The sequence below is a fragment of the Chionomys nivalis genome, chromosome 3 (genome assembly GCF_950005125.1).
Source record: "Chionomys nivalis chromosome 3, mChiNiv1.1, whole genome shotgun sequence".
NCBI lineage: Eukaryota > Metazoa > Chordata > Mammalia > Rodentia > Cricetidae > Chionomys > Chionomys nivalis.
This window is the reverse complement of record NC_080088.1, coordinates 65,286,945-65,313,475: the sequence shown is the minus strand read 5'-3', so window position 1 is coordinate 65,313,475 and position 26,531 is coordinate 65,286,945. Positions and strand designations below refer to the sequence as shown.

General features: G+C 42.8%; 2 protein-coding genes across 4 annotated transcripts in view; one reads left to right on the top strand and one right to left on the bottom strand.

Moving 5' to 3' along the window:
* The first annotated feature begins 618 nt into the window (after nt 1-618).
* On the top strand, nt 619-24,941 carry Plaat1 (phospholipase A and acyltransferase 1). 3 transcript variants are annotated; one of them, XM_057764244.1, is made up of 5 exons: nt 619-805; nt 8,143-8,229; nt 10,746-10,884; nt 13,604-13,869; nt 20,089-24,941. In XM_057764244.1, exons 3-5 carry the CDS (start codon nt 10,746-10,748, stop codon nt 20,185-20,187), a joined length of 504 nt encoding a protein of 167 aa, XP_057620227.1. In that variant the 5' UTR covers nt 619-805; nt 8,143-8,229; the 3' UTR covers nt 20,188-24,941. The 3 variants fall into 3 exon arrangements, with proteins under 3 accessions (XP_057620227.1, XP_057620228.1, XP_057620229.1); XM_057764245.1 differs by lacking the exon at nt 619-805 and adding an exon at nt 1,217-1,378; XM_057764246.1 differs by lacking the exon at nt 619-805 and adding an exon at nt 1,667-1,863.
* Atp13a5 (ATPase 13A5) overlaps nt 24,807-26,531 on the bottom strand; it is a 118,885-nt gene continuing 117,160 nt past the window's right edge. The window contains exon 30 of the mRNA XM_057764243.1: nt 24,807-25,121. Within this exon, the coding sequence (XP_057620226.1) occupies nt 24,861-25,121 (261 nt within the window). The 3' untranslated portion in view covers nt 24,807-24,860. The remainder of the gene's footprint in view (nt 25,122-26,531) is intronic.

Genomic DNA, 26,531 nt, shown 5'->3' with positions numbered 1-26,531 from the left:
ATAAATTTAGCTCATAAGCAGGATGGCTTTATAAATGTGCACGCTAACTCTCCTGTATAAAATCTTACACCGCCTCCTTCTGTGATGGCTCAATTGGAACGGCTAAGGAAGAGATCCCAAAGGGCATATCTGATTCAGTTCATGACTAAAAGGGAGCTTTGGAAGAAAACCACTAACTCACGGAGCACACACCTACTGACTCTCACAGACTCTTATTTTCCACGTCACCACTTGAAGGTCCTAGATGCCTTTTTACGGATGACTTTCTGTTTAGAAGGTGTCACAGCTAACCCTGAGCAGCAGGTCCAGGAGACTGACCCACAGCCATCCAAACAGAACCTGATCCGGTAATGACCGAGCAGCTGACTACTAGATAGTTCTCCCATGTGACCAACATGGAAGCCAGCAGCTAATAAGTTTTGCATGGCTGGGGGTGTCTTTGGGTTGAAGTTCCATGTATACCAGCGCACAAATCTCGGCTATGCCTCGTTTTAAGCAAAGTCCTGTGCAGCTGTCAGAAAAGCTCAGAGAGCAGTCTGCCCCCCCCCCCCCCTTGGCTGGAGTTTCCCTGCAGTCTTTCAAGCCAGCACGGGGGAGGGGAGGGAGATCCTTGTCATCCACAGGTATATTTTTAGCCTCAATGGCTGTTTTTCTGAAGTCTGGTCCTGCCTGCTCTGCCTGGCCTAGAAAGGCAGAAGTCAAGCTGAGTAAGGAACCTCTTCTGTGGCGACCCAGGACATCTTCAGGGTAGAGAAAGATGCCTCTTGTCCTTAATGAAGGCCAGCCTCATCCCATCTCAAGCCAGGTAATTTCCCACTTGGGAAAGCAGTACCCAAGGTCTAGGGGATGGAGGACCCCCTTTTCCCCTTCTCCTTCTCTTTCCCCACACTGAAGTTGCTTTTGGCATGTGGGTAGGGACATGGCTAGTCTGTCCTCGCTGGCCTCTGGTCTCAAGGTCAGTCCAAGTAAGACTGCTTTGGGTGCATGCATGCAGGTGCGTATGAGTCACGGATATTCCTACACTAACCCATCTCCCACTCTTTGTTGAGTCACAGATCTAGACATTTCTTTAGGATGCAGGCAGAGGATACAAACCTTTGGCCCAAAAGGAATCCTCATCCAGCTCTGTCCCTGTATCCCTTGTATCCATAATGACTATGCCCAAACATTTCTGGGCTCCACACGACATATCACCCTTAAAACTGTAACACCCAGCAAGGTCAGAGCTTGATAGCACAAAAGTTTGTTACAGGAAGGTCCTGGTTGCTGAGAGGCTGAAACCAAGCAGGCACCAGACTGGGGCTGAGCTGTGAGCAGGTTTGTGTGTCTGTTCCAGCTGGCTTGGAGGGCCCACCGTGCTTGGCAGGCGGGCATCGAGGTAGGAGCAGGTGGGGGTGGGGAGACGACTAGCAGAAGGGATTGGCAGCCCAGAGCCCCCGTGTGTGCTGAGGATTTTGAGAGTCCGGGCCTGCGGGTATACACGGAGGATGTGGGGGGTTTCTGGCCTGCGATGTGCACGGAAAATCCGGAGATCCCAGACTTGTGTCCTGTGCATGGGGATCTGAAAAAAGCTCAGGATTGGGGCGAGCGCGGAAGACCTGGCACGGGGAGCCTAGGACCCGCGGTGCAGTGCAGGGGCCGGGCAGGCGCGCGCCAGGAACCCGCGGAGGGAGCAGGGGTTGGCGCGGGCGCTGGCGTTGACGCTGCGGGAGGGCGACTGTGGCCTAGGCGGTGGCCTTGGCCTTGGGTGGTGCGGATGAAGTCGCCCAGGGGCTGCTAGTGGCTCCGCAGCGAGGCCTGGGAGAGCCCGGGAAGCCCGCCGCTGCCTCCAGGGCCACAACACAAGCCAGCTTGAGCAGGGAGGTGCGTTGGGGAAGGGGAGGGAGGCCCTCTAGGCGCTAAGCAACCTTGTTTAGACCCTGGATCCCTAGGAAAGTTCAGATGGGAGAGAGCACCTGATGTCCAGCATCCAGGCTCCGCTTTTTATAAATGGGGAGCAGGGGGATAAAAGAGACCTGCTACCAAGTCGGGAAAACTGTTGAGAGGCAGAACAGAAATTGAAAACTCAAACCGCTCAGCAGGACCGATTTCTCAGTTCTCTTCTCACCTCAGTAGTGATGACAAATAGTAGTGATGACAAATGACAGTATTGTCTTAGGTCTTGGAACCGTTGGTGATATTATTCTTTGGCATTTAGTACTATGATTATAACTCAGGTTCTGGAAAAAACGTGAACATGTCTCGAGTTCTCGGTTCCTTTTTTTCATTTAAAGGTATCTGTGCCCGGCACTGTTCTAGAAACTGAACCTCTAGAGATAAACAAGAATCAGCCCTCAGTATAGGAAAGCAGAGAAGGTCCCCAGACACCAGTTACAAAGGCAGGTTCAGGAAGGGGATGGGTGAGGGAAAAAATGGAGCGTACCAGGGAAATTCAGGAGGTACCATTATGGCACGCTGAGAGATGATGGGGGCAGGGGAAGGCGTCAGAAGATGGCATCCTGACTGGATCTAAGTTAAAGGGAAGAGGCCAAGATTACTATGGAGGCAGCACTAGGGAGCCTAGGAAGATTCAAAGTCCAGTATGGCTGTGCTATGCCTGAAGAATGGTTTGGGATGAATCTGTCCCCAAATGAAACCTGTCAGGTGCAGGTTAAATGCAGGTTTAAGGATCCATGCTTCTCCCAAGGTCTGAGTGTAAGGCATTCTAGACACACCTCTTCCCAGAAGCCTCCCAGTGTGGCACTGCTGTGGATGGAACTGGGAAACCATCCGAATTGAACTGGGAAACTCTTGGAGACTGGGAAGCCAGTGGAAAGGTAGTGAAAGCGTTCCTTGCTTCTACTTCCGGTAACATTCTTGGAGGTAGACAGTAAAAAGTCCTCCTGGGTATCCATCCTACAACATAGGCAGCCTGGTAGACATCTGAGCAGCACTTGTGACATGTCCCTATACCCTCACTCTGCACAGGGCACATGTTTCTTTTGTTGTATCCCCAGGTACACCTGACATTGTGCACTAAACAGAGCAACCGGTTTTCGTAATTGAAAACTAAATCCCTCGTACAAGATTGAGTGCCTATGTTCAACTCAGTCTTCATTATACACCCCACGGTTCTGTGCGGGTTCTGTGCAAGGGAGCTGTTGAGTAAATCTTCATAACCCCTTGCCTAAGGTCTGATCCTGGAAACCACAGAGATGGGTCTAGCATCACCCGGAAAGGCTTCCAGGGCAGAAGAGACAAAGGGACTCCCAGCAAGGCTCCCTTGGTTCATATGCCTTTGTGCTTTTGAACCTTCTCCCTGCAATGGACCTCTGAGAAGTAGGAAAGTTGCAGTGATTTTTTTTCTAGCAACATTTCCTCTGATTAATTATTAATTATATTTGATGGTGTGAAAGTGCATGAAATTGGCATAGGAAAATAGACTTGAAATTGAATTTCAGAGTTGTCACTCTCTGCCTGCGTGACTTCAGGCCTGGCATGAACTCAGCTGGTCTCTCCAACAGCAGCCATCTTACAGCCCCACCGCTTTCCCTCGCGTCATTTCCTTAAACCCCAAGAACCACCATTTATCCCCTAAGTTTTTAACGTCGTCATTTCAAGAACATGACGGAGTGGACACAAAGAATGTAACCTTCTGATATTGTTTTGTATTTTTAATTTTTATTTTTTTCCGCTCAGCATAAGTCTCCGGAGATTAATTCAGGCTTTGTTGACAAGTATTAGTTGTACATATTAAAAATATTATATTTCTATATATGTGTAGAGTATATGCCAGTTCAGTTCAGCCACTTACTCCGGTACCAGTGAGTTCTGATCATTACTCTGCTTTCAAATAGATTTTTAAAGCATTCTCATGAAAAAGAATATGCAGAATTTGCATTTTTTATGTCTGGCTTATTTCATTTATTTGTTTTCTTGTTCTGTGTTTTTGAAATTCCTTATATATCCTGGATGACAGCCCTTCCTTGCCAAACATAGTTTACAGATATCCTCTCCATCCTGTGGGCTGTCTTTCCATGCTATTGCATGCTTCACTTACTGTTTGGAAGGTTTTAGTTCTATGTAATCTCACTTGTCTATTTTTGTTGTTTCCTATGCTTTGGGCACTCCCATCCAGAAAATCATTAGCCATGTTTACATCTTGAATTATCTCCTGTGTTTTCTTCTATGACTTCTAGAGTTTCTGGTCTGCTATTAGGTCTTCGACCTACTTTGAGTTGATTTTTAGATAAACCTCCTGCACATGAATGTGAGATTTAGAGATGCTCTCAGCAATTATTTTATTGGACAGATTTTCAGTGCCTTTACTTTTAATCTTTTCTGGTATTCCATCTGATATATAGATGATAGAGATAGACAGAGACAGATATAGATACAGATACAGATAGATAGCCTTCAAATTCACATACTATTTCTTCCACCATGTCTAGTCAGTTGTTGAGGCTTTCAGGGGTTATATATTTTATTTGATTCATCGGCTTCCTCCTTTCCAACATTTCTGCCTGGTTCTCCCTGCAGAATTCTCATTTATATCCTAAGTTGTCTGCCTAATTTCATTTAGTTGTTAATCTGTGTTCTTCAGGATCTCCTTCTGATTATCTTATAATCATTCTTTGAGATTCCATCCACTTTAATTTCTTAGGAGTCTGTTGCTAGAGAATTACTACATTCTTTTGGAGATATCGTATTACCTCCTTTTCATATTTTTGTGCTCTTACATTGAGATTTGCACGTTTGCTGGGTCAGATGTCTCTGCACCTTTCAGGGGTGACCTTGGTTAGTGACTTTCTTCTGAAGGTGTGTCTTGGAGTGTCTATTTGTTCTGCAGTGTTGACTTTGATTCTAGCTGATTTGATTAGAGTATTGTAGTGTAGTTTCTCCATAACTTCCATGACTATGGCTTATGAGTTTAGGCATGACACAGAGTACCGCAGAGTCTTGGACACATTCTCCCTGTGTGCCGTGAGGGCGGAGATACTTTCGCAGTCCCGAGGGGTGTCGCATCAATAGCAGAGGCCAGGGCACAGTCTGTGTAGATCTACTATTTCCTTGGTGGCCCCATCAGGTGTTGATGTTTCCAAACAACTATTGGTCTTCTACCACTGGCAAGGAGCCAGGATTCTTACAGTGGGGCCCATTGGACTCCTGTTGGGGTGTTCCTGCCCAGTCCGAATAGCATTAAAGTCAGAATTGACCGGATGGCAGCCAGACAGAGTGGGGCAGTAGTAAGAACTTCATTGTTTCTCTCTGCTGCTTCAGTGACTCTCCCTGCCAATGAGTGAGACGAAGGGCAGAGTTGAGACACATTTCTCTCAGGAGGTTCTATTTGACTATGTATGACTGAGGCAGGAAGGACCTGGACTTATGGGATTGCCCGGGCCCCTGTATGCTTGAGAATCATGGGGATTCACTCCCCACATTATTCATAAGAGGTGCATGAATACAAGGCTTGGGGAAAGGGCCTTAGGTACTGTGTGACATTCCCCTTCAATCCTGACACTGGCCCTCATCCATACATGGCTAACTATATCCTCAGAGAACAAATATGCTGGTCTCCAGGTGTTCAGAGGCAGCACCTTCCAATCTCCTCTGGTTATGGCTCCCAACCCCTACATAGCAGGGTGAGCATTCAGCAGGTTTAGTCACAGTTCCCCTGCTATGTTATGTTGGGTTCAAGGGGCAGCTATCAGCCAAGCCAGTGCTGGGGAGTGGTTGTGTGATACAGGAGAAGAAGGTATGCAGGAATGTTTCAATTCCTGAAAACATCAGTTCACTTTTCAAGATAGGTGGTGGCTACCCTACCCTGGGCCTTCCCTAGGGCCATGTGAGATCCATTTCCAAAGCCAGGCTTCTGTGCAGCACTTGGGCTACTAATCTAAATGGGCTGCAAATTGATCATTCGGTAGCTAGGATTATCAGCCTGCACATGGATGGAACCTCCTGGAACACTCTCTTTTACATCACTCCTCCAAAAGGAAGACTCCCTTACCCATACTGTGGAGCTGGGGTGGCAGATGATGGGGTATTTTGTTTCTCGTACTGTTGTTGATGTTTTACTCTCTTGGTTTTTTTTTTTTTTTTTTTTTGACTTTGGGGGGCACCACCCAGCTCCCAAATAAATCACTCACATGGAGGCTTATTCTTAGTTATGAATGCCTGTCTTTAACTTGGCTTGCTTCTTGTCAGATTTTCTTTTTCTTTTTTGGATTTTCGAGACAGGGTTTCTCCATAGCTTTTTGGTTCCTGTCCTGGAACTAGCTCTTGTAGACCAGGCTGGCCTCGAACTCACAGAGATCCGCCTGCCTCTGCCTCCCGAGTGCTGGGATTAAAGGCGTACGCCACCATCGCCCGGCTTGTCAGATTTTCTTAAATTAGCCCAAGCACCTTTTGTCTCTGGGCTTTTATCTTTCTCTGTTTCTGTATACCTTTCTTTACTTCTTTCCCCATGGCTTGCTGCATAGCTGGGTGTCTGGCCCATGATGTCCTCCTCTCCTTGTTCTCTTGCTCCTCTTCTCCCTTGTTTCTCCTATTTATCCTCTCCACCTGCCAACCCTGCCTAGCCTCGCACTTGCTTTGCTATTTTCCATTCAGCGCTTTATTAGACCATCGGTGGTTTTTGGACAGGCAAAGAATCACAGCCTCAAAGAGTTAAACAAAAGCAGTGTAAACAAAAGCAACACACCTTCAAATAATATTCCCCATCATCTTACTATGGCCCCACGTGTCTGAATTGTACTAGACTGCAGCTTCTGTCCTGAGGATTCCCATTACTCTCTGATAGCCTTTGGCCTTTTGCTGCATGGGTTGCTCAGGTTGTTCTTTGTAGAAGGAGGGTGAATATTGGGCATTTCTTCTGATTTTTATAAGACATTCTTACTTTTAAGAATACTTATTTATTTATTTTTTAAATTTATGCCTCTGTGTGTGTACCTGTGTGACGCTATGGGCCTGTGAAGATTCCCTGGGACTCGAGTCATAGTGAGCTGCCTGATGTATGTTCTGGGAACCAAACCCAGGTCTTTTCCAGAGAATCAAGTGCTCTTAACCACAGCCATTTCTCCATTTCTATTCAGACATCTTGAATCTTGAGAGAGTGCAAATGTTGGTTGCCATCCACCCACTGAAGGTCAGTGGAGCTGTTTGAAGCTATTAGGAATAAAGCCACTGTGAATATTTGCATACCAGTTTTTGTTAAACCTAAGTCTTCTTTGACTTTGTCCCTTGAGGTAGATGCTTAATGATAAAATTGCTGGATCATATCTTGGTAACAAGGTAAAAACGTAAAGACATGGGCAATCTGTTTCCAATGTGGCTGGATCATTTTGTCTTCCCCATGGCAATGAACCACTGAGCCATTGGCTCCACGTCTTTGCCAGAGTTCGACATTACCTCTCTCTTCCATTTGAGCTGTGCTGGGAGACATGGAGTAACGCTCCATTGTGGCTGGAATGTACATTTCTCTAATGGGTAGTGATGAATATGGCTTGTTTGAAATCTGTTTAATTTCTGAAATATGAAAGGTGTCTTCATTTCTTCTGCTTACATCCTAATTGAATTGTTTGCCTTTCCACTGTTAAATTTTGAGAAATTTGTTTATTCATTTATTATTCTTAATTATGTGTATGAAGAGGTGGGGATAGGTTTATGCTCATGAGTGCACTGTGCACAGAGTCCAGAAGAGGGCATCAGATATCCTGGAGCTGGAGCTAAGGGCTATTCTGAGTCATCCGATGAGGATACTAGGAACTGAACTCAGGCTTCTCCAAGCAGCCCCTTATCTGAAACCACTAAGCTTCCTCTCCAGCTGCATCCTGGGAGTTCTACATGTGTTCTTGATGCCGTCTTCATTTTTGCACTGTGAATATATTTTAATTTTGAGGATAAGCAGTTTATTGAGTTTTCATTCTATGGATCATACTTTTGATAGTACTCTACCAGCTTTTAACACCAAGGCTTTTCCTCCCTATTTCTCATGTGTGCGTGACATAAGATCTACTCTGACGTCTATTGGTGGTGGTGGGCTAGCTTCCACTGGAGACAACTCAATTACCCCAGCACCAATTGCCGAAAATCTGTTGTGAGACAACAGATGATTCTCATTGGTTGAAACTTTTTGCTGAGTTCACTTTTCTTTATTTTAAGAAACAACGGCTTTGAACCTGGACCTGCGAGCTGTTATTTCAGCTACACTGAAGTTCTGCGATCCCAGAAGGCACCTTTAGGAAAACGGTAAGCTAATTGTACCCGAGGTTCTGCCTCACACCCACTTGCTAGGATATGTCAGAGGTCAGTGTAAGAACTCACACGCCCCTCACATGTGAGGGTTCTTCTCTTGCCTTCTGGAGGGTTACTTCCATGGTTTGCTTGTTGGTCCGCCATCTGTTTTTATTAATTATGATAAGCTTTGTATAGTAATCTGCTTGCACTGTATAAGTCAGGTTTCAGACCATATGTCAGAAAATGAAGAACATTAGATATTAAATCTCTACCATGAAGTCACCCATTCCATAAAGTCATACAACATATCTCAGAGACAGAACAGGGACCAAGTGACATATGAAACATGGTCCAGTATAAAGCGGACAACAGTATGTCTTGCCTACCTGTGTAGTTTCTGCCGGTCTTCTCAAGGTGTTTTTAAGAGTATGTAGTCCACTCACAAAGGATACTTTCCACAGTTTTGTTTTGTTTCGTTTTTTTTTGAGATAAACAAGTCATTCTACTTGCTATGTTCATCTTTGTTGTGGTGGCAGTTGTGTTGTTGTTGTTTGGTTTTTCAAGACAGAGTTTTTCTGTGTAGCCCGGGCTGTCTTGGAACTCTGTGGACCAGGCTAACTCAGAGATCCATATGCCTGACTTCTAAATGAGGCGACTGAGGCTCTGCCTGAGTGACCTGCATAGTAGCAGAACCTGCATGTGGCAAGTATAATTTGGGGAGTTTTATCAAAAACTTGCAGTTGAAAAGACAGTCTTTTATCTGTGAAATGGGCTAATGGCGTAATAAACTCAAAGAGAAATGAAGGTTTCTCAGTTCAACAGGGTTGAGATAAGGTTTTGTAAAACTTGTCACGTTTCCAAGTATCCAGCGTTCAAATAGGGATATTTAATTATTAATGGTAGTTATTAATAGACACTTGGCTAGAATAGACTTCTATTTCCACAGCTGTTGGTGGCTTGCTGATTTGTACTCATGGAAAATATGTTTGTTTATATCCTAGTCTAGTACCTGTTTTTCCTAGTAGTGACCAAATTGTGAACTTCCAAATTAAATAATGGGCAAAAAATATTGAGAGGATGGCTAGGCTTAATGCTTCATATAATTGCTCTAGTAGTTATTTCTCAACAGAAGGACTATTACATGTGGCTGTGTTTCTGTGACAATGCGGTGAGTGAAGACGTCAACACACAGCACGCACATACTCAGGGAAACACCCTCCAAATGTTAACTCTTGCTGGAAAAAACATCAGATTTCTAGAGAGCCAAGAAAGACAGACAGAAAGGAAGGAAGGGGGAGAGAGACAGAGAGAGAGAGAGAGAGAGAGAGAGAGAATTCCCAGTCCTTAGCCTACGCTATTACAATCATAATTTAAGTGAGTTTGGAGTTCCTAGCACTTGCATTTCTTTGGTGGGGAGCCTGCAGAGCTGCACAAGGGGGATACGGTGAGGAGCATCGTTGTCGAGTACAGGCTAAGCAAGCATACGGCACACGTATTCTTCCATTGATTGTGGATAGACACACACGGCTTCCTCTTGCTGACTCATTTTATTTCTGTGAGTGCACAGAAAGTGTAACCTCTACAGAAGCCAACTGTCAGACCCTATGTGCCTTCTAACGGGTATCGATTTAGAAGGAGAAAGTGCTGCCACCTTGGATGTTCCAGGCCATGTTCATCAATGCAGTGAGCTTCTCCACTTCCCAAACCGGCTGCTTCTGCGGCAGGCCACCTTGCACTGTTTCTGGAATCACAAGAGAAGCAGGAAGGGATGGGGTGGGGCAGGTTGTCATGGTTACAGTGACAAAAAGATGTCGCGGGTGAAAGCCAGAGTCTTAAACACGCTACCGTACAGAGCACATTCTGAACTTGGAAGAAGTGTTCCAGAGCCTGCACTGCACCTGAATGTCTGGCTTGACATCCATCTGGCTTGTAACTTGTCCCTGCTTAAAATAAAATGGCAGAGTGAGTTTTGTGGTACAGGGTAGCTCTTACATATTTTAATGTTCACAGTGCTCAGCATCCACCCACACCCCTGCTTCTTAGTTGTATTGTATTACAGCACGTAGTCCCCCGAAAGAATTCTAATCTTAGACTTTTGACCTCCGACTTCTTTACACAAAGAAAGCAAGAGCAGACTGATACTTTCTAGTATTTTTAGTATATTTACATATAAAACAAACATACATTGGCTTTCTCTTTATTGTTCCTTCCTGCTTTAAAGAAGACATGCTTCCATACTTAATACTACTGAAATTTTATGTACAGGGGAGTTCTACAAACCAGGAATTCTAGATTTAAAGAATGATCATGGTAAGGAAGCATTGTTGCAGAGAATCACATAAGAACTAACTTGTGCTGGCACGCTAGCACATACAGAATCATCCAAAGAAAACACCCTGCGAGTCTGAGTCATTACTCGGGAGGTCATCTCAGGAATTTCTGTGTCCCTCTGCTAAAGTGGAAGATTTCCTTGGACTCTCCTTCTGTGAGTTGTACCAGCAAGAAAATCTCTGTGCCTGTCTTTGCAGATGGAGTTTAGTGACTGCTTCAGTCTGGCCCGTCCTCACAACCCTCGCCCAGGAGACTTGATTGAAGTGTTCCGCCCTGGCTATCAGCACTGGGCACTGTACTTGGGTGATGGTTATGTTATCAACATTGCCCCTATCGGTAAGATTTGTTCCCAGGGGCCTCTGGGAGCTTTGTGGTTGTTTTGAGATGAAAAGGGATCACGAACAAAATCATAAAGCAGTTAAAATATAGAAACTAAGTCCAATGAGTTTAGAAAATGATATTCAAAGACCAAGACATTATTTAAAAGATTCCACAGACATATAGCCAGGCAATGGTGGCACACGCCTTTAATCCCAGCACTCAGGAGGCAGAGGCAAGTGGATTTCTGTGAATTTGAGGGCCAGGACAGGTTCCAAAGCTACACAGAGAAACCCTGTCTCAAAAAAAAAAAAAAAAAAAAAAAAAAAAAAAAAAAAAGCCACAGACTAAATCACACAAAATTAAAAGAAACCCCTATATTTAAAAAATATCCTACTTACAAATAAATGACTGAGGAAGACATTGGCCGCAAATGTAGCTAAGTTCTATGCCCTTATGTCTCACACAAGCGGGTGGTTTCAATTAACTTGACAGCTATTAATAGGTTGTATAGTATGTGCCGAATGCTAGTGTAGGCCCAGGGCTACACAGCTGTATAGACAGCTCCATGGTGGTGCTCACATTGTAACAGTCAGAGGGAGAGAGCAATAGCAAATTATAGATGTGTTAAGAAGGATGTGGAAAAATAAGTGGAGAAGGTGGTTTATGAAGCACTGAATATGGGAAGATGGGAGGTAGGGAGGGGGAGGGGTGCTGCAGTTAGGAAACTTCTGCAAGGAAGCAGCCAGGGAAGTGAAGCTTCAAAGAGACGAGAAAAGTAGTTCCCAGCGTACCTGGGAAATTGGTGCCTCCGCGGAGAGACAGCGAACACCATGATCCCAAGCCACAATTAGGAAAGTTTGGAAATACTTGACAAAAGAAGAGAACAGAAATTTCAACTTTGTATTCACCTGCAGGTTAGAGACAAAGACACTGACCGATTTTGTGTCCATCTCATTAGAAAGGGATAAAATGACAGCACCCGGTGGAGACGAGACAGTGAAATTAGTACAAGTGTATGGATGGAAACGGAGAGCGCTCCATCAACAAGATAGCTGAGCAGTATGCGTTAAGAGTCTTAGAAGATTTCTTAAGCTCTGTATCTAATTTTGCTTACAGGAGTCTGGGGAAACATTTAGGCCTGTGGACAAATTTCATTTCTAATGGTTTAAAACGAAACAATAGCTTAATTTTCCATGGGGTGGGGACTGGCTAAGCACATTAGGAGTTAGCCGCTGGGTATTAGGTAACTGTGTTTGTTAGAATTCTCTAGTGTATGTAACAGAAATAAGGCTATCACTAGCCTAAACAAACAAGCAAAGAGACAAGTTCATGGCTTCCTGGGAGGAGATGTCAGAAAGGGTGGAGCTGGCCTCCAAAGTTTCCAGGAATCTCGGCGTGTCTAGGAATGTCATTACCTTAGGACCTTCAGATTTGGAGTCGCTTCCCTTTCCTGGGTGGTGGCATCATTCCCCTGACTTTGTCACAAACCGAGACTCATGTTCTTAGAGTTTCTGACTCAACAGGAAAGAGCTAATCTGTTCTCCGTTTGTTGGAGTTTAGAAATCATGGAGAATGACTCTTAATTGGTCCATTGTGAGCTGCAATGCCATTTCTGGAGAATACGATGTAATATAATGATTGGCTCTGACAGTTATCTGGAAGAAGAAATAGGCAATGGTGGAATGGGTACTAAAGTCACTATAAAAGCCATTTTAAAAGCACACTTTTGGACTTGCTTAACTACTTAAGAAATGGTCTTAATATAAAATTAAAAAAATTCTAGTTCAAGTACAATATGTGACATCGTAACTCACTTAAAAAGAATACTATGTACATCCGTGTAGGCAACATCTGTTCCCATACACGGCGAATGTGTACCGTATTAACTGATGCCTGCTTCTCTGTTGGGGAGACCAGTCATCCCAAGAATGTGATGGCCATGCCCAGCATGTAGGCACATGTAGGGAGAGACCAGGTCCTGGCATTAGACCAAGTCATGAAGAGTCATCTTAGTCTCAGTTACTGACACGACGGGACCGGATACAAAGCTTCCTGTGTGTGTAGGGAATGCCTACCAATAGAGGTGTCTGCGATAAAGAGAAGAGTCACAGAGGATTGTGCAGGCAGCGAAGACATAGCAGGGGGCCCCATCTATGTGCGGTGTCTACTAAAGTTAGCTTTCGGTTTAGAATGTTAGTTTCCTGGTCAGACGAAATGACAGGAGAAAAGTGGGAATTTAGCTGCTTCCTCCCAGGGCTGCAAGTGTTACAGCAGGAAATCTGGACTTTCATGAAAGCCCAAGGGAGAGCTGGTGTATAAAGAAGTGGGGTGTGTGCAGGGAGGTGGTTTTGTGAATGTAGCATCATAATTAAGCCCTGAAATCTGGAAGACTTCAAACGCTGAGAAGAAACAGGCACCATAGACAAATCAGGCAATAATCTTATCCATACCCTGCTAGAACGGTCTGCAAAGCTCTCTCATAATAGTACCAGTCATTAGAGAACTTACTCCCCAAGACCAGGCAGGGAGTTTTATGCCATTTCTTTTCTCGCTCATACAACACTGTAATCAATAACACAGAGCACACAGCTGAGATCAGGCACTTTTGGTTCATTGCATAAAGAGCAGTGGTCAGTCTAAGTTCCGCAGCGTCTCCCGCGTTCTAGACGACACTGGTGGTACTCTGTGGACTGGATAGATCCCTTAGCCCCACTAACCGACATTCTCCCTACAGATGGTATTCCTTCAGCCTTTACAAGCGCCAAGTCTGTGTTCAGCACCAAGGCCTTAGTGAAAATGCAGCTTCTGAAGGACGTTGTGGGAAAGGACACATACAGAATAAATAACAAGTACGATACAACACACCAACCTCTCCCTGTGGAGGAGGTGATGCAGCGGTCCGAGTTCGCCATTGGGCAGGAGGTGGCCTATGACTTACTGGTCAACAACTGCGAGCATTTTGTGACCTTGCTCCGCTATGGAGAAGGAGTGTCAGAACAGGTGAGGTTTTTTTCTTTTTAAAGCGGTATGAGAAGCTTCTTATGTGGAGAAAGTCCTGCTAGGAAAAAGTTCTTAGGGTTCCACCAAAAGGCAAACAAGAAGTAAATGTGGGAAGTGGGAAGACTGAAGGGAAGAGGACTCCGTTACGAGTACAGTAAGTTTGTGAACAGCGTAAAACCTGCACATCTTGAAATTTGGGCCGGAAGAGACGTGAAGTAGAATTAAGTCCCTAGCTTCCTGTCAAGCTTTGACTTCACTTAGCCACAGTTTTCTCTATTACTCCTCATACAGCAATCTCAAATCAACAACCCCACGTATTGAAAATAATGTAACCAAAAGGAAGGTGAATGGGGGTTAATTTGTAGGTTCTGTCTCCAGCGGTGACAAGTGACATGTCTTGATGGGTTGGTAAATGTCTCCTATTTCCTTATATACTAGTTTTCAGTGACATGCTATGATTAGATATCTGATTCTCTGTACTTCTAAACGACTTCTACTATATTAACTGACCCCAGAGTAACGTGCAATACCAAAACTTGAGCACATTTTAATAACCTCAGCTTACTCAAGGCTTCCGTGTCTTGGACTAGCTACTAAACGACGTCCTAGAGAGTTTTCAGAACTAAGTTCAGAAAAGTAGGAGACAGAGCATGATGAAAGGGCGTGCGTATTTTCTTTAGGAAAGAACTCATTGGCTGTGTGTTCCCATCAGGAAGTACATTAACAATGAATACTCATTCAGATAATAATATATATTTTTATCACAGAGGCCACACTTAAATTCCTCTATGTCTTTGTGTTGAGAACACTCATGCTGTTGTTAAGAAAGAGATTCCATTTATTCATTTGGCAATTATCTAGCTAAGTAGTACTATTTACCCTAATAAAGAGCATGTGTTATGCTTTGGATATATAGTGTCCTATGGAAGGCTTGCATGGCATATTCTTCAGCTGGTGGCTGGTGGTGAGACAGAACCAGACTAAGGGGTCTTTGGTAATGATTAACTTGTTCACTGCATTAACAAATAATATTTATTCATGTGATTTCTACAAATAGGGAGGGGTAGTGGTCAAAGAACACAAATTTCTGTTATATCAAAAAAATCAGTTCCAAGATCTACTCTGTAACATAGTCTCTATGTTTGAAAAGCCTATGCTTTTATTATAAATTTATTTTTTATTTTTATTTGTGCCAAGAAGGTAGTTCTTAGGGTTAAATACTCTTGCAGCAACAACAGAGTCAAAAAAAGATAAGTCCACCAACCAATCAACTAAAATTCCAAACCAAAAGAATAGAATCATTGAAGTTAGCTATCAGAAACCTGTGGAGATAAGAGATAACTGTGTAACACTGATTATGATGACATTTACGGATGTAATCTTACCTCCAAAAATACCAACCTGCACATATTAAATAAATGTTTATAGCACTTTGCCTGTAAATAATGCTTCAATGATTTGAAAATGTGGTTGAATAAGAACAGATTACAATCATCTTGCTTTGGATTTGGTCTGAAATTTGCCCTCTGTTTACTTTTTATAACAAGACTCAAAAGCCATGGGGCAATCATTTCCTCAACAAATAGTGGAAGCTGTCTTTAGCAGGTACTGGTTAAAATGGAGTAAGGGTGTCCTGAGTGCCCCCACTCTACTGGCAAGAGCTAGTGTCCTAACTGTAGTCACTGGCTTGATGACTTCGAGCACACTGTTCTTGCTTTTTACTGTACCCTCAAGTTACTTTCCTTTTAAGGATTATAGAGGTATGTGAAGCCGCTTGTTTAGCCGTATTACAAATCATTTGTCCAGTACATGTGTGCTATGCTTTGGATTTATAGCATGTCGCCAATGGCTCGTGTGCCATGTTTCACAGCTGGTGACCTTTGTGTTGAGAAACAATCAGATCAAGGTCTACTGTCTAATCAATGGATTCCTACGGCATTATTGGGAGGTGGTGGAAAGTAGGCGGGGCCTCGTTGGAAGAAGCATGTGGAGGGTGCCTCTGAAGTAGGCATCTTGTCTCCACTCTCTTCCATGTTTCTTTTATTCCTGTCTGTCCAAGGTGAGCTACTTTCCTCTGGTACCACCTAGCCCTACTGTTGAGTGGCCTTGAACTTAGAAATGTTTTTTTAAAAAAATACATAGAAATGATGAAAAGGGAAGAAAGACTATGATCCTGCTTAACTTTTGCACTGTTTTCTGTAGTTGTGCAAAATCAGCAGGCAATCTTTAGAGCAGTTTTTAGAATTACAAGATTATCCCTGGCTGTAGAGCAGTCTCGCTGATGCCCGTACATATATCACCTCCTCCATCAATGTCTTTATCACCCTAGACTTGGGCAACTTTATTGGATTCTTTTTAATTGCATACATGTCTTTATCTTTGTTGAATGTCACATAGTTAGAGACAGGTCACATCGTGCCTTTTGGTGGTTGTATTATTTTTGCATTCCTATGAGAACTAAATGACATTTTCCATTATGTTATATCCTTGTCCATGTTTGGTGACATCATTTAAGCTATTCTGATGAACCTGCAAGTAGTCTCTATCTCATTGCCTTAATTTGCAGTTTCCTGATTGCAGGTGATATTGAGTTCCTTTTCATGTGTTTATTTTCTCTGTGTGTATCTATTGTGATATATTGCTGCATATCATTTTGTCTATATCCAAATTTTGGGTTGTTCATTTTCCTATTGATTTTTAAGATTTCTTTGTATATTTTGGATGGTCTTTTAACAAGTTTCTCTTTTGTAAATGTTTTGTAAAAATGTGGCTTTTTTCCAATACTTTTCAAATTTTTATAAGTAACATTTTATTGTTATAATTCAAATAAGTCACTAAAATTGTCTGTCTCTATATAAGATGATCACACCCTTAAGTAAGCCTAGACAAGTCGTATGTAAATACATCAGGCCTGTTCTTTAGTGCATCAGTGAGTCACTGAGTCTCAGAAAACAGACATGATAAATCCTACAGGCATATATGACCCACTCTGCTGATGTGATACACAGCCTCAGATTCAGCCTGTTTTTAGTGGGTTCCAGATCCTCAGAATGAGGACTTTACCATGGCCTCAGATATAAAATCCTGAAAATCTTAGGTGTCCAGGGTCAGACTGATAAATTTAAAATCCTGAATAGGCCATGAAGTAAAAAGTCCCCATATGTGTTGGTCCACCGGGACCACTGTGAGATGTTCACATCCTGCAAGTCAGCTCCTATGCTATGTAACTTCCACAGATTGTCCTGGTTACCTGGGATTTTCCTATCTAGAATGAAACTTGAAGTAAAAGAGCATTCGGGACTTGAGGAAAAACACGCACTGCACTATTGGGAGGGCCTTTGTCGTAATGGCCTCTGTCTTGCGATCAAGTTGTATATTCCTTCTCTATGCCTCATATTTATGACATTTCCCCAGTATCTCAGGTTTCTAGAGGGTAAAATATGTCTAGTCAGTTTGAGTTGCATCTTTCTGGAGGTTACTCCAGTACCAGGATGCTACCATCTTTCTGGAGGTTACTCCAGTACCAGGATGCTACCATTTTCCCAGGGTTGGAACCCTCAGTCCTTTGGCTCCATTTGATGCCTGTCATACTCTCATGCTTTTCAGTTCCTGCCCCATGTCCCTGGGTCAGACTTTCTGTCAGTTATGAGGATAGGATATGATTTACAACCTTGAATTTGGCCCCGCTCTTTCTTGTCCTTGGGGCTTTTCTATACACTGCATTTATTTCCTTCTCTCTTTCTCTCTCTATGCCTCATGGTTACCTTTTGATATTTTTGGCAAATAATTAAGGTAATGATTATAAATTTTAGATAAAATAAACATAAAACACCCAAATAAGTAAAAGTGAAACAAGAGAAGAAGATGAAATTTTTTTCAGGTAAGGCCAGGTTGTTTGCCTGACTCTTCTCTCCACAAACTGGGGACTAGACAGAGGCAAAGTCTTAATTTCGTTCTGTTCTAATGACCAGAAGCATCCTAGGGGAGGAAAGCCTTAGCTTACAGGTTGCTGTCCAACACTGAGGAACATCAGGGCAGGAAATCAAGCAGGTACTTTTGATCTGTACTTTAAGGCAGTCCTGCATAGATGTGAGATAAAAGCTGGTGGAGAAAACCCGGTCCAGGGGGACCAGTGGGACGGGGAATATTTGTAGCTACATTGCATGCTGTTCCACACAAGGTTATCTCAAATACAGGAAATTACTTCACATCCAAAAAGTACAGCAATTCCTAATATCTGGCTTGTGGGCTGGTTTATACCTGGCTAGCTTTCTTATGCATTCCAGGACCACCTGCTCAGGGAATAGGACCACCCACTGTGGCCTGGGCCCTGCTACATCAATACCCCGCAGACATGTTCACAGGCCAATCCGGTCTGGGCAATCTGTTGATCTGACACTCTCTCCTCGGGAGATCCCAAGCTGTGTCAAGTTGGCAGTTAAACTGACTAGGAAAGACAAGGAGTCCCAGTTGTCGGCTTAGTACTGTCTGACCACAGGCTATCAGAACAAAGGGGACATATGCTGTAAACGCGCGCAGAGCCTTCCACATACCAGTTTGCCACAGGGAAGCAGCAGTAAGAGAGACAGTACAGAGTTTCAGAATATGTAAGTGGAGGCTCTTACATTTAGAATTGTTAGACAGAGAAAGCTATCAACTGTGACCTTGACCGAGTTTCCAGATGTTAGACCAGTCCCCAGATATTTGAGAAAGGTATTTTGCTTTATTTGAAAGCCCTGACTCTTGAGTTCTGGAGACTGCATGTTGTCTTCTGTGTCTATAATGACTCCAAAGCGTCTGAAGATGACCTTTCAGTCATGAAACTGCTCTCAAGCCCATGAGGATGCAAGGCAAATATTAGCTGAGCGCCATGGAAGCCATGAATATTCATTGGTTGCCCTCACCGTGATGATGATTAATACCCTAATGGCTATGAATGTCTGAACTCTTTTATGGACAACTCAGTTTGAGAATGGCTTATTCTGTCTATGTGAAAACCAATTCTGTCTATATCAAAAGCCATGACAGTTGACTAATATTGACTCACCTTGAAGCATACTTAGTTTCCTGGGAGAAAACACTGCCCGAAAGTACAATTTAAGGATTGGTGTTACGGTTAGGGCAAAGAAAAGGTTTTTGTCAGCTTACAGGGGACAACTCATCATCACAAGAAGGTAGGACAGGGACTCATTCATGTGCCGAGTCAGAAGCCATAGAGGAATGCTACTCCCTGGTTGACTCTCCATGGTTAGCACACCTTGCTTTCCTTTACAGCCCAGGACCTACTGCCCAGGGGGGCACCTGCTGACAGTCAGCTGAGCACTCCCACATCAATCATTAGTCAAAACGGTGCCCCCCACACAAACCCACAGGCCAATCTGATGGAGGCAATTCCTCTATCCATGTCCCCTCTTTCCAGGCGACTCCAGTTGTCAGCTTTACACAAACTGACCAGCACATGTGTTTACGATATCCACCAATAGATGTAGTAAGGAGCTTATAGCTATTTAGCTCAGATCACGGTCCTGGGCTATTGGAGGAATAGGCATCACGCATTTGCATGTTCGAGTGTGCTCGCATACACCACACAAACACACACATACACACACTCCTTACTCTAGTACTGTGTAGAGGCTGCTGGAGGGAGAACAAGCATCTATGACGCTTTGACTTACATCAAAACATCTTGCTAGTATGATCTTGAACAAAAGAACCATTTTCTTACAGCCTCCCGATTCTGCAGAAGAGCGTATGTAGTACTCTTCTCTCTCACGAGAGGATTATGGTGAGCAACCAGGACTCATGTTCACGACGAGTTTAGACACTGCCAAGTGCTCTAATAGTGTCTAATAAGGGTCAGGAGTAGAAAACTATGTATGTTGGTTTCTTTTGAATAATTAAAAAATTATAGCCAGGCAAGAGAGGTGCACACCTTTAATCCCAGCACTTGGAAGATGGAGGCAGGTGGATCTCTCTGAGTTCAAAGCCAGCCTGGTCTATAGAGTGATCTCCAAGGTAGCCAGAGATATGTACAGGAAAACCTTGTGTCAAAACAATATATATAGTTTTATTCATAACTTATTTTACCTTGGCACTGGATTTTAAATACATTCATTGCACATTAAAATAGATCTTTGGTTTACGGAACAAAGTAAAGCTTCAAGGGAACACTAACATCATTAGAATAAACTCCTTCTTTTGTTTCTTGTTTTCTTTTAGGCCAACCGAGCAATAAGCACCATTGGGTTGGTGGCGGCTGCTATTGATATCTTCGCATTCCTCGGCTTGTTTCCAAAGAAACAAAGGACAAAATATTAGCAATTTACTGAAGAGATTGGAAGTGAAGGAATCTGTGAGGAGAAAGAAATTCTGGGGCGAATACTTATTTTGAACGCATCATAATTTCTCCTGGTCCCCATGATAGATGGCAGACTCTGTAATAAATTGCTTGCTGATTTTAATCTTATCATTGAGACAAGGAAAGTTTTTCCCCCCCGCTAGTATAGACTTGCTGTGGCAGCTTGAACAAAAAGCAGTTTCCTTTTGATGGAGCCAGTTGAGGAGCTTAACAAAACCAAGATCATATTTTATCTTCCACTGTAAATATTGTTTCCCTTTCCCCAAAGGACAGCCATTTTGCCAGAGGGGTGAAAGTTATTTGCATATGCTTCTGAAAGACAGTTGTCAAGGCCAACGTCTAAATTCATATTCCTTTTCTTGTCAGAAAAAAAAAAAAAGGAAAGTGGATATTTCTAGTATTGGTTAGGCAACAACTCAAGGATCTCTGAATGACAAAGCATCTGATAGTACCCTGTACTGCTATCCCTGTGGAGGTGTGAGCATGTACCAAGAGGATTGGAAGGGCTTTTGTGTGTATGTTGTTTGGGGTGCTTATAAACAGTGTGCATGTGTGGCGACAGTTGTGGGTGCCAGTCTTTGCTCTCTGAGACAGGGTATGTTGCCCTTCACAACTTAGGATGGCTACCTAGCCCATTAGCTTCCTGAAAGTCTCTTTGTCTTTACCCCTGTTTCAGTGTAGGAGATCTGGAATTACAGATGTGCACTACCAAGCCAAGCTCCTATAGAAGCTGGGGATCTGAACTCAGGGGCCTCAGGCTCATGAGTAAAATGCTTTCCCCACTAAGCTATCTCTGGATTTCTGCAGTGCTTACAGACCCAGCGGGTTCCCTAGAATCTACTTGTTTGACAGGAATCAGTGATGGGCAATGGGTTGTATTTTTATGGAGTTAAATTGTTCCCTCTAGGTTATATAGTAGCTCAGTGGCTTGATCTTTGAGCCTTGGCAAGTGATCATTAATATTGATGTGAAAGTGCTATATTTGGAATACAATATCCCATATCCCTTTAAAGGCTTTTACTGGAAGCCAAGGAATCCCATTATTTTATGCATTCATTTTATTGATTATGCGTTGAATTAAACTACCTTTAAATACCATGCCTGTGGAATTCTCGGTAGCAGCAAGTCCAGGAAAAGTGGAAGTTAAGTCTTTCTGCATGAAGATGATGTGTCAGGTCATCATAGCATTACACAGGCACCCTGGCAGCCTGTTTGTACCATTATTAAAAGCATGTCAGTCAGTAAGGAAAATATGTCTGTAAATGTGGGGATAGGATGTGATTGGAATACGGTAAAGTGACTGTATGGGACTCAATGGAAACCTCATACCTTTGAAACTGGTTTTACCCTGGGGCTAGGAACACTCAAGCCAATGGAGGTGGGCAACAGTAATGGTTAACAGAAGTGTATGCTGCCATTCCAGCCCCAGAGACCCTCTGTCTCTTCTTTAAGTTTCCTTAACAGGCCCTTCTTATTCTAACCCCTAAACTCATTCTTCTCCACTTGGTCTTCTGGGAAAGCATGAGGACACTTTTATCCTGGATGTAGGTCTCTGTTCCTGAATAGCAAAGCATGTGCCATTTCCTAGGATTGTCCTGTTAAGGTGAGGCCACCTGTAACCACTGGGTTACTTTCTCCTGGTATGCCAACTTCTCAAGAAAAGATCTTTAGAGAGGGAAAGCAAACTCATAGCAGAGCATTTGTCTTTGACAGAATTACTCCACTAGAGGAAGTAGTAGAATTCAGAACCAAAAGCCTCTTGGGACTTGAAGTCAAGCCTTTCTAGAGAAGGCTGTCATCTCGACTATGGGATAATACTTTGTACTCTTGTAAAGATTTGTCACTTGTATATGTCCAATAAAATGGTGATTGACCAGTAGCCATGCAGGAAGTATAGGTGGGACAACCAGACTAGGAAAATTCTGGGAAGAGGAAAGGCAAAGAGTCAGTCACCAGACAGATGCAGAGGTCACAAGATGAGAATACCTCACTGAGAAAAGGTACTAAGCCACGTGGCTAAACATAGATAAGCATTATGAGTTAATTTAAGTTGTAAGAGCAAGTCAATAATGAGCCTAAGCTAATAGCCCAAACAGTTTATAATTAATATAAGCCTCTGTGCGTTTCTTTGGGACTGAATGACTGTGAGACATTTACACATCTCCACTCCAGAAGATAAGAAGCACATTTTTAAAAATGTCAGAAATTCACTTTTTAATTCATGGGTTCATTTCCTTCAACAGCCTCAATTTGCCATGGAAATGGCCAGTCTTAGGATGAGCAGTTCAACCCGCTGGCTTTGCTTTCCTGTAGGTACTCATTACCCATGGGATTAATGTGACTTGTGCTTGGACCAGATTTTTTCCCTACACTATGATATGTGGCTGGCATACATTTAACAGTCTGTAATGGAAGTTCAACTCTATCACATTCCAAAAAATGAAATGTAATGATCATCTATAGCAGGTGATAGGTTGTTGGTAAGACTGAGAAGGAAAAGCCTATATTTTACTGAATGCATACATTTAACAAATAAAGTCTGCTATCTAAATGTCACACCATATCAACTGAATCTGTTCATTCTAAGAGTCAATTTACTGAGTCTGACTGTCAGCTAAAGGAAACTTTCACCTCTATAGCTTCAAGGATGCTTAACTTTTTTTTTTTTAATGATAAGCTAATGTGCTTTTAAAAACAGATTTATTTTGCCTTTTATGTATAGTTGTGCACACATGTGCACCTGCAGAGACCAAAAGAGGCGTCAGCTAAACCCCCTGGAGCTGGAACTACAAAAGGTTATTAACTTCTCAATGTGGTTGCTTGCCTCCAAACTGATCCTCAGCAGCGCTCAACTGCAGAGCATCTCTCCATCCCTAAAATCTTTCTAAAAGGGCTTTTAATGTTGTTGTTTTTTGCTAGTCACTGTATCAGTTACTTCTCTCACTGTCATTATTGAATACGTGGCAGAAGCAACTAAAGAAAAGAGGGGCTTCCTTGGCTCACAGTTTTGAAGGGTTTCAGTCCATCACATGGGAAAATATGTGGGCAGAAGTGTGAAGCATCTTGCCACACTGTGTCCACAGTCATAACATGGAAGAAAGGGACACAGGTGCTCATCACCCTTTCTCCTTTTTATTCTATCAGGAACTAGGATCATGGATGGGCAACTCCTCTCATGTCAATAAAAACTTTGGAGAAACATCGTCACAGACATACCAGAGATGTCTTTTCTACATGAGTCCATTGGACTCTCTAAGTCCAATCAACTTGACAATGAAAATTAATTGTTACAGCTAACAAATCAGACAGATTTAAAATTATCCTTCTCCAAATAGCTGTGAACATACAAAAAAAAAAAACCTTTAAGGCAAACGTATTATTTTTAGGTATGCACATTGGTGCTGCTAGTTTGAGTAGCAGTGTCCATAATGCCATTTACAGCCATAGTTTACTAAAATGTTGAAAACTAAAGATTTCAGAATGGTAAGCCAACAGCCATCTTATAGTGAATCCATACATTGTGGTACTAGTCACACAGTCGATATTCATGGGGTTCAGCTGATAACTTGCCTATGATTGCAGATGATCTGTTGAATTAACAAACTTAGATTTAGTATTTAAAACCTAGAAGTTGATTTCAAATTATCCACCAGAAATACTGTCTCTGGTGCTCACAGTCAAGGTGATCCACATTAAAGGGACTAACTCGTGTGGAGAGCTCACTGAGAAGGATGCATTCTTCTATTGTCTTTAATGGACAGCTACAATGATCTGAATTATACAAGTGATGAAATACTTGCTTAGTAGCCTGGAGAGTCTCATTCAGGGATCAAAGCCTTCTCTAGAATTTTGTTTTTAAGATGATCAATGATGAGATCAGGGAAGTTTCTAAAGTTAGATGTTGATACTTCTGTGTATTAATAACAATAAAGATGGGAACGTACTTTATGAAGTGAGAAACACATTTGAACAGTTTATTACTCTAGTCTACTTGGATCTGCCATGTTCACTGGCCCCATTCAATAAACATTGAGAATGCACAGAGTTGGTGCAGTTTGCTTATATTTTAGCAGTGCCCACACCGTGCTTATACATGATTAGCGCTGATCTCTATAGTTCTCCACTTCCACAATCTCTGACTTCCTGTGTAGTTAGGGTGGAATTCTTTCTTCTTCTTTCCCCTCTCTCTATTGAAGCCATACCAAAGACGTAAAAGAAAGAGGAATTTGGTGATCCTGGGCCAAGATAGGTGCAATAATGTGCTTCACAAATTAGCATAAAATTAAGGAAACTTAGCATTAATTAATGCATCAGCCAAACTTTCGAATACTAAATGCTTTCTTCTTTCTTGATGTCATACATCTAATGCCATTGCATGAAAGCTGTGCAGTTAAAAAGAAAGTTCCGTATGATATAGTTTATTAAAACGGTGATCTGAGATGTGCAGGTTTTTCTCTCGCTAGTGAAGGGTATAATGAACGTAAGGTTCTTTGATGCAAGGCTCAATATATTGAAGTGCTCTGAATGCTTAGATGGAGAGAGAAGAGAGGGGTCTGCAACTTTCACCTCTCCACGGTGTTCAGTTTGGAGGACAAAAGATGATGATGCGGAACAAGCCTGACAGCTGCTCAGGTCACAGTCTGGTCCAAAAGTGTTGTTCTGAGGCTTGCCCGGCCAGCCTGAGTCTCCCTTTAGGGAGCTGTTCAGGGCTTTCATAGGCTCTGTTGATGTAGAATCCATTTTTGCCATCGTCTGCATAATCTGTCCTGTTCATGGGAGGCCAGGTAGAGTCTTCTGCCAGCTTCCTCTGCAAGATCCTGTACTGACTTTTTGAGTAGAATCCAAATTCTTTCTTTATAAACAGCCAGAGCTCTCTATTTTGAAGGATGGCATCCTGAAAAATTTGGGGAGAGGTGATAATGAAATCTCTGTGGCTACGTAAGTGAGCCCCTCACAGCCAGAGAGCACTGAAAGCCTGGGACCCCAAGCTTCCTCTCAGCCGAGCTCAATGCAGCTGGTGTTGGTGTTTCCCCTGGGAGCTGAGATTTTTACAGGCACAGAAACCTGCTGAATACTAGAGACCCGTGCTTTCTTCAGATTTCCTGGAGAAATCCCGGCTGGGGATTCATTTACAGTTCTTTCACTAAGGGGCTCAGACTAACAATAACACACCAAATATCAGGAAAACAAAACAGAAGAAGGAAGAGATGGGAAGAGAGAAAGGGAAGGGGAGAGGAGGAGAGGAAAATCAAAGAAACCAAAAACTGAGTTCCACCACCTTGTCACATACAAAGTGACAAATTTTGTTGGTCAAATGAATTAGTCTGTAGCAATCAAATATTTCTTAAATTTATTTGTATTTATGCATGTGCGTGTGGTGGCGTGGGGGTATGTGTATGTGCCTACAAGTCTGCAGAGGGCAGAGGGTATCAGATGAGCTGGAGCTGGAATTACCCAGGTGGTAGGCTGTCTGATAGGGTGCTGGGAGTCAAAGTCAGGTCCCTGCAAGAGCAGCAAGTACTCATAATCATCCAGTCTCTCTCCTCCCTCAGACTTGTTTTGTTTCTCGTCCTTTCGAGTTCCCTTTTATTCTTTCCTTGTGCGATTTTTGTAAATGATACAATTGATCCAATTTTTGCATTTTACTTTCTTTTGTTTACACTGATTTTCTGTCATAGACAACTCCTCTGTAATTATACCTTTTAAGACATTTTATTGTAGTTAAGGTTGTAGTTGTATTATCTTTAAAGACTACAACATTTCTTCAAATTGCAGCATTAAGCATTAAAACACCATTTAAATTATGTTCTGCTGTCGTAGATAACACTATCATGAATCTCTTCATACAAATTAGGTTGTAAAGCTTTTCAGTCTCATTTAAAAATTTTGATATAAAGTTGGAATTCTGGATGAAAGAGTACAAGAAATTTACACACACACAATTTGTTTAGTGTTTTCCCTCAAAGGACGTGCTAACAATTCGAATTCTCTCTCTCTCTCTCTCTCTCTCCTTTTAAAAAGCACCATCCTTTTACTGTGTGAATAAGCCATTCAGTGGTCCTGAGTAGAACCCACGAGAGGTCCTCCATGGGTAACACTTGATGACAATGAAAGTGGGCTTCCTTTCTCTCCTGATTAGAGGAGGCAGCCCTCCTGAAGATGCTGTTTCTCTATGACTAAAGGTCTCCTCACGTTTCAGAGCTGCTGGGTCACCTGGTCTCCTTTCTACATGATGGAGAATAGTCGGGAGAGAAAACAGCGCCTCTTGCGACAAGCATTGGAACTGAATCGGTGCTCGTGAGAG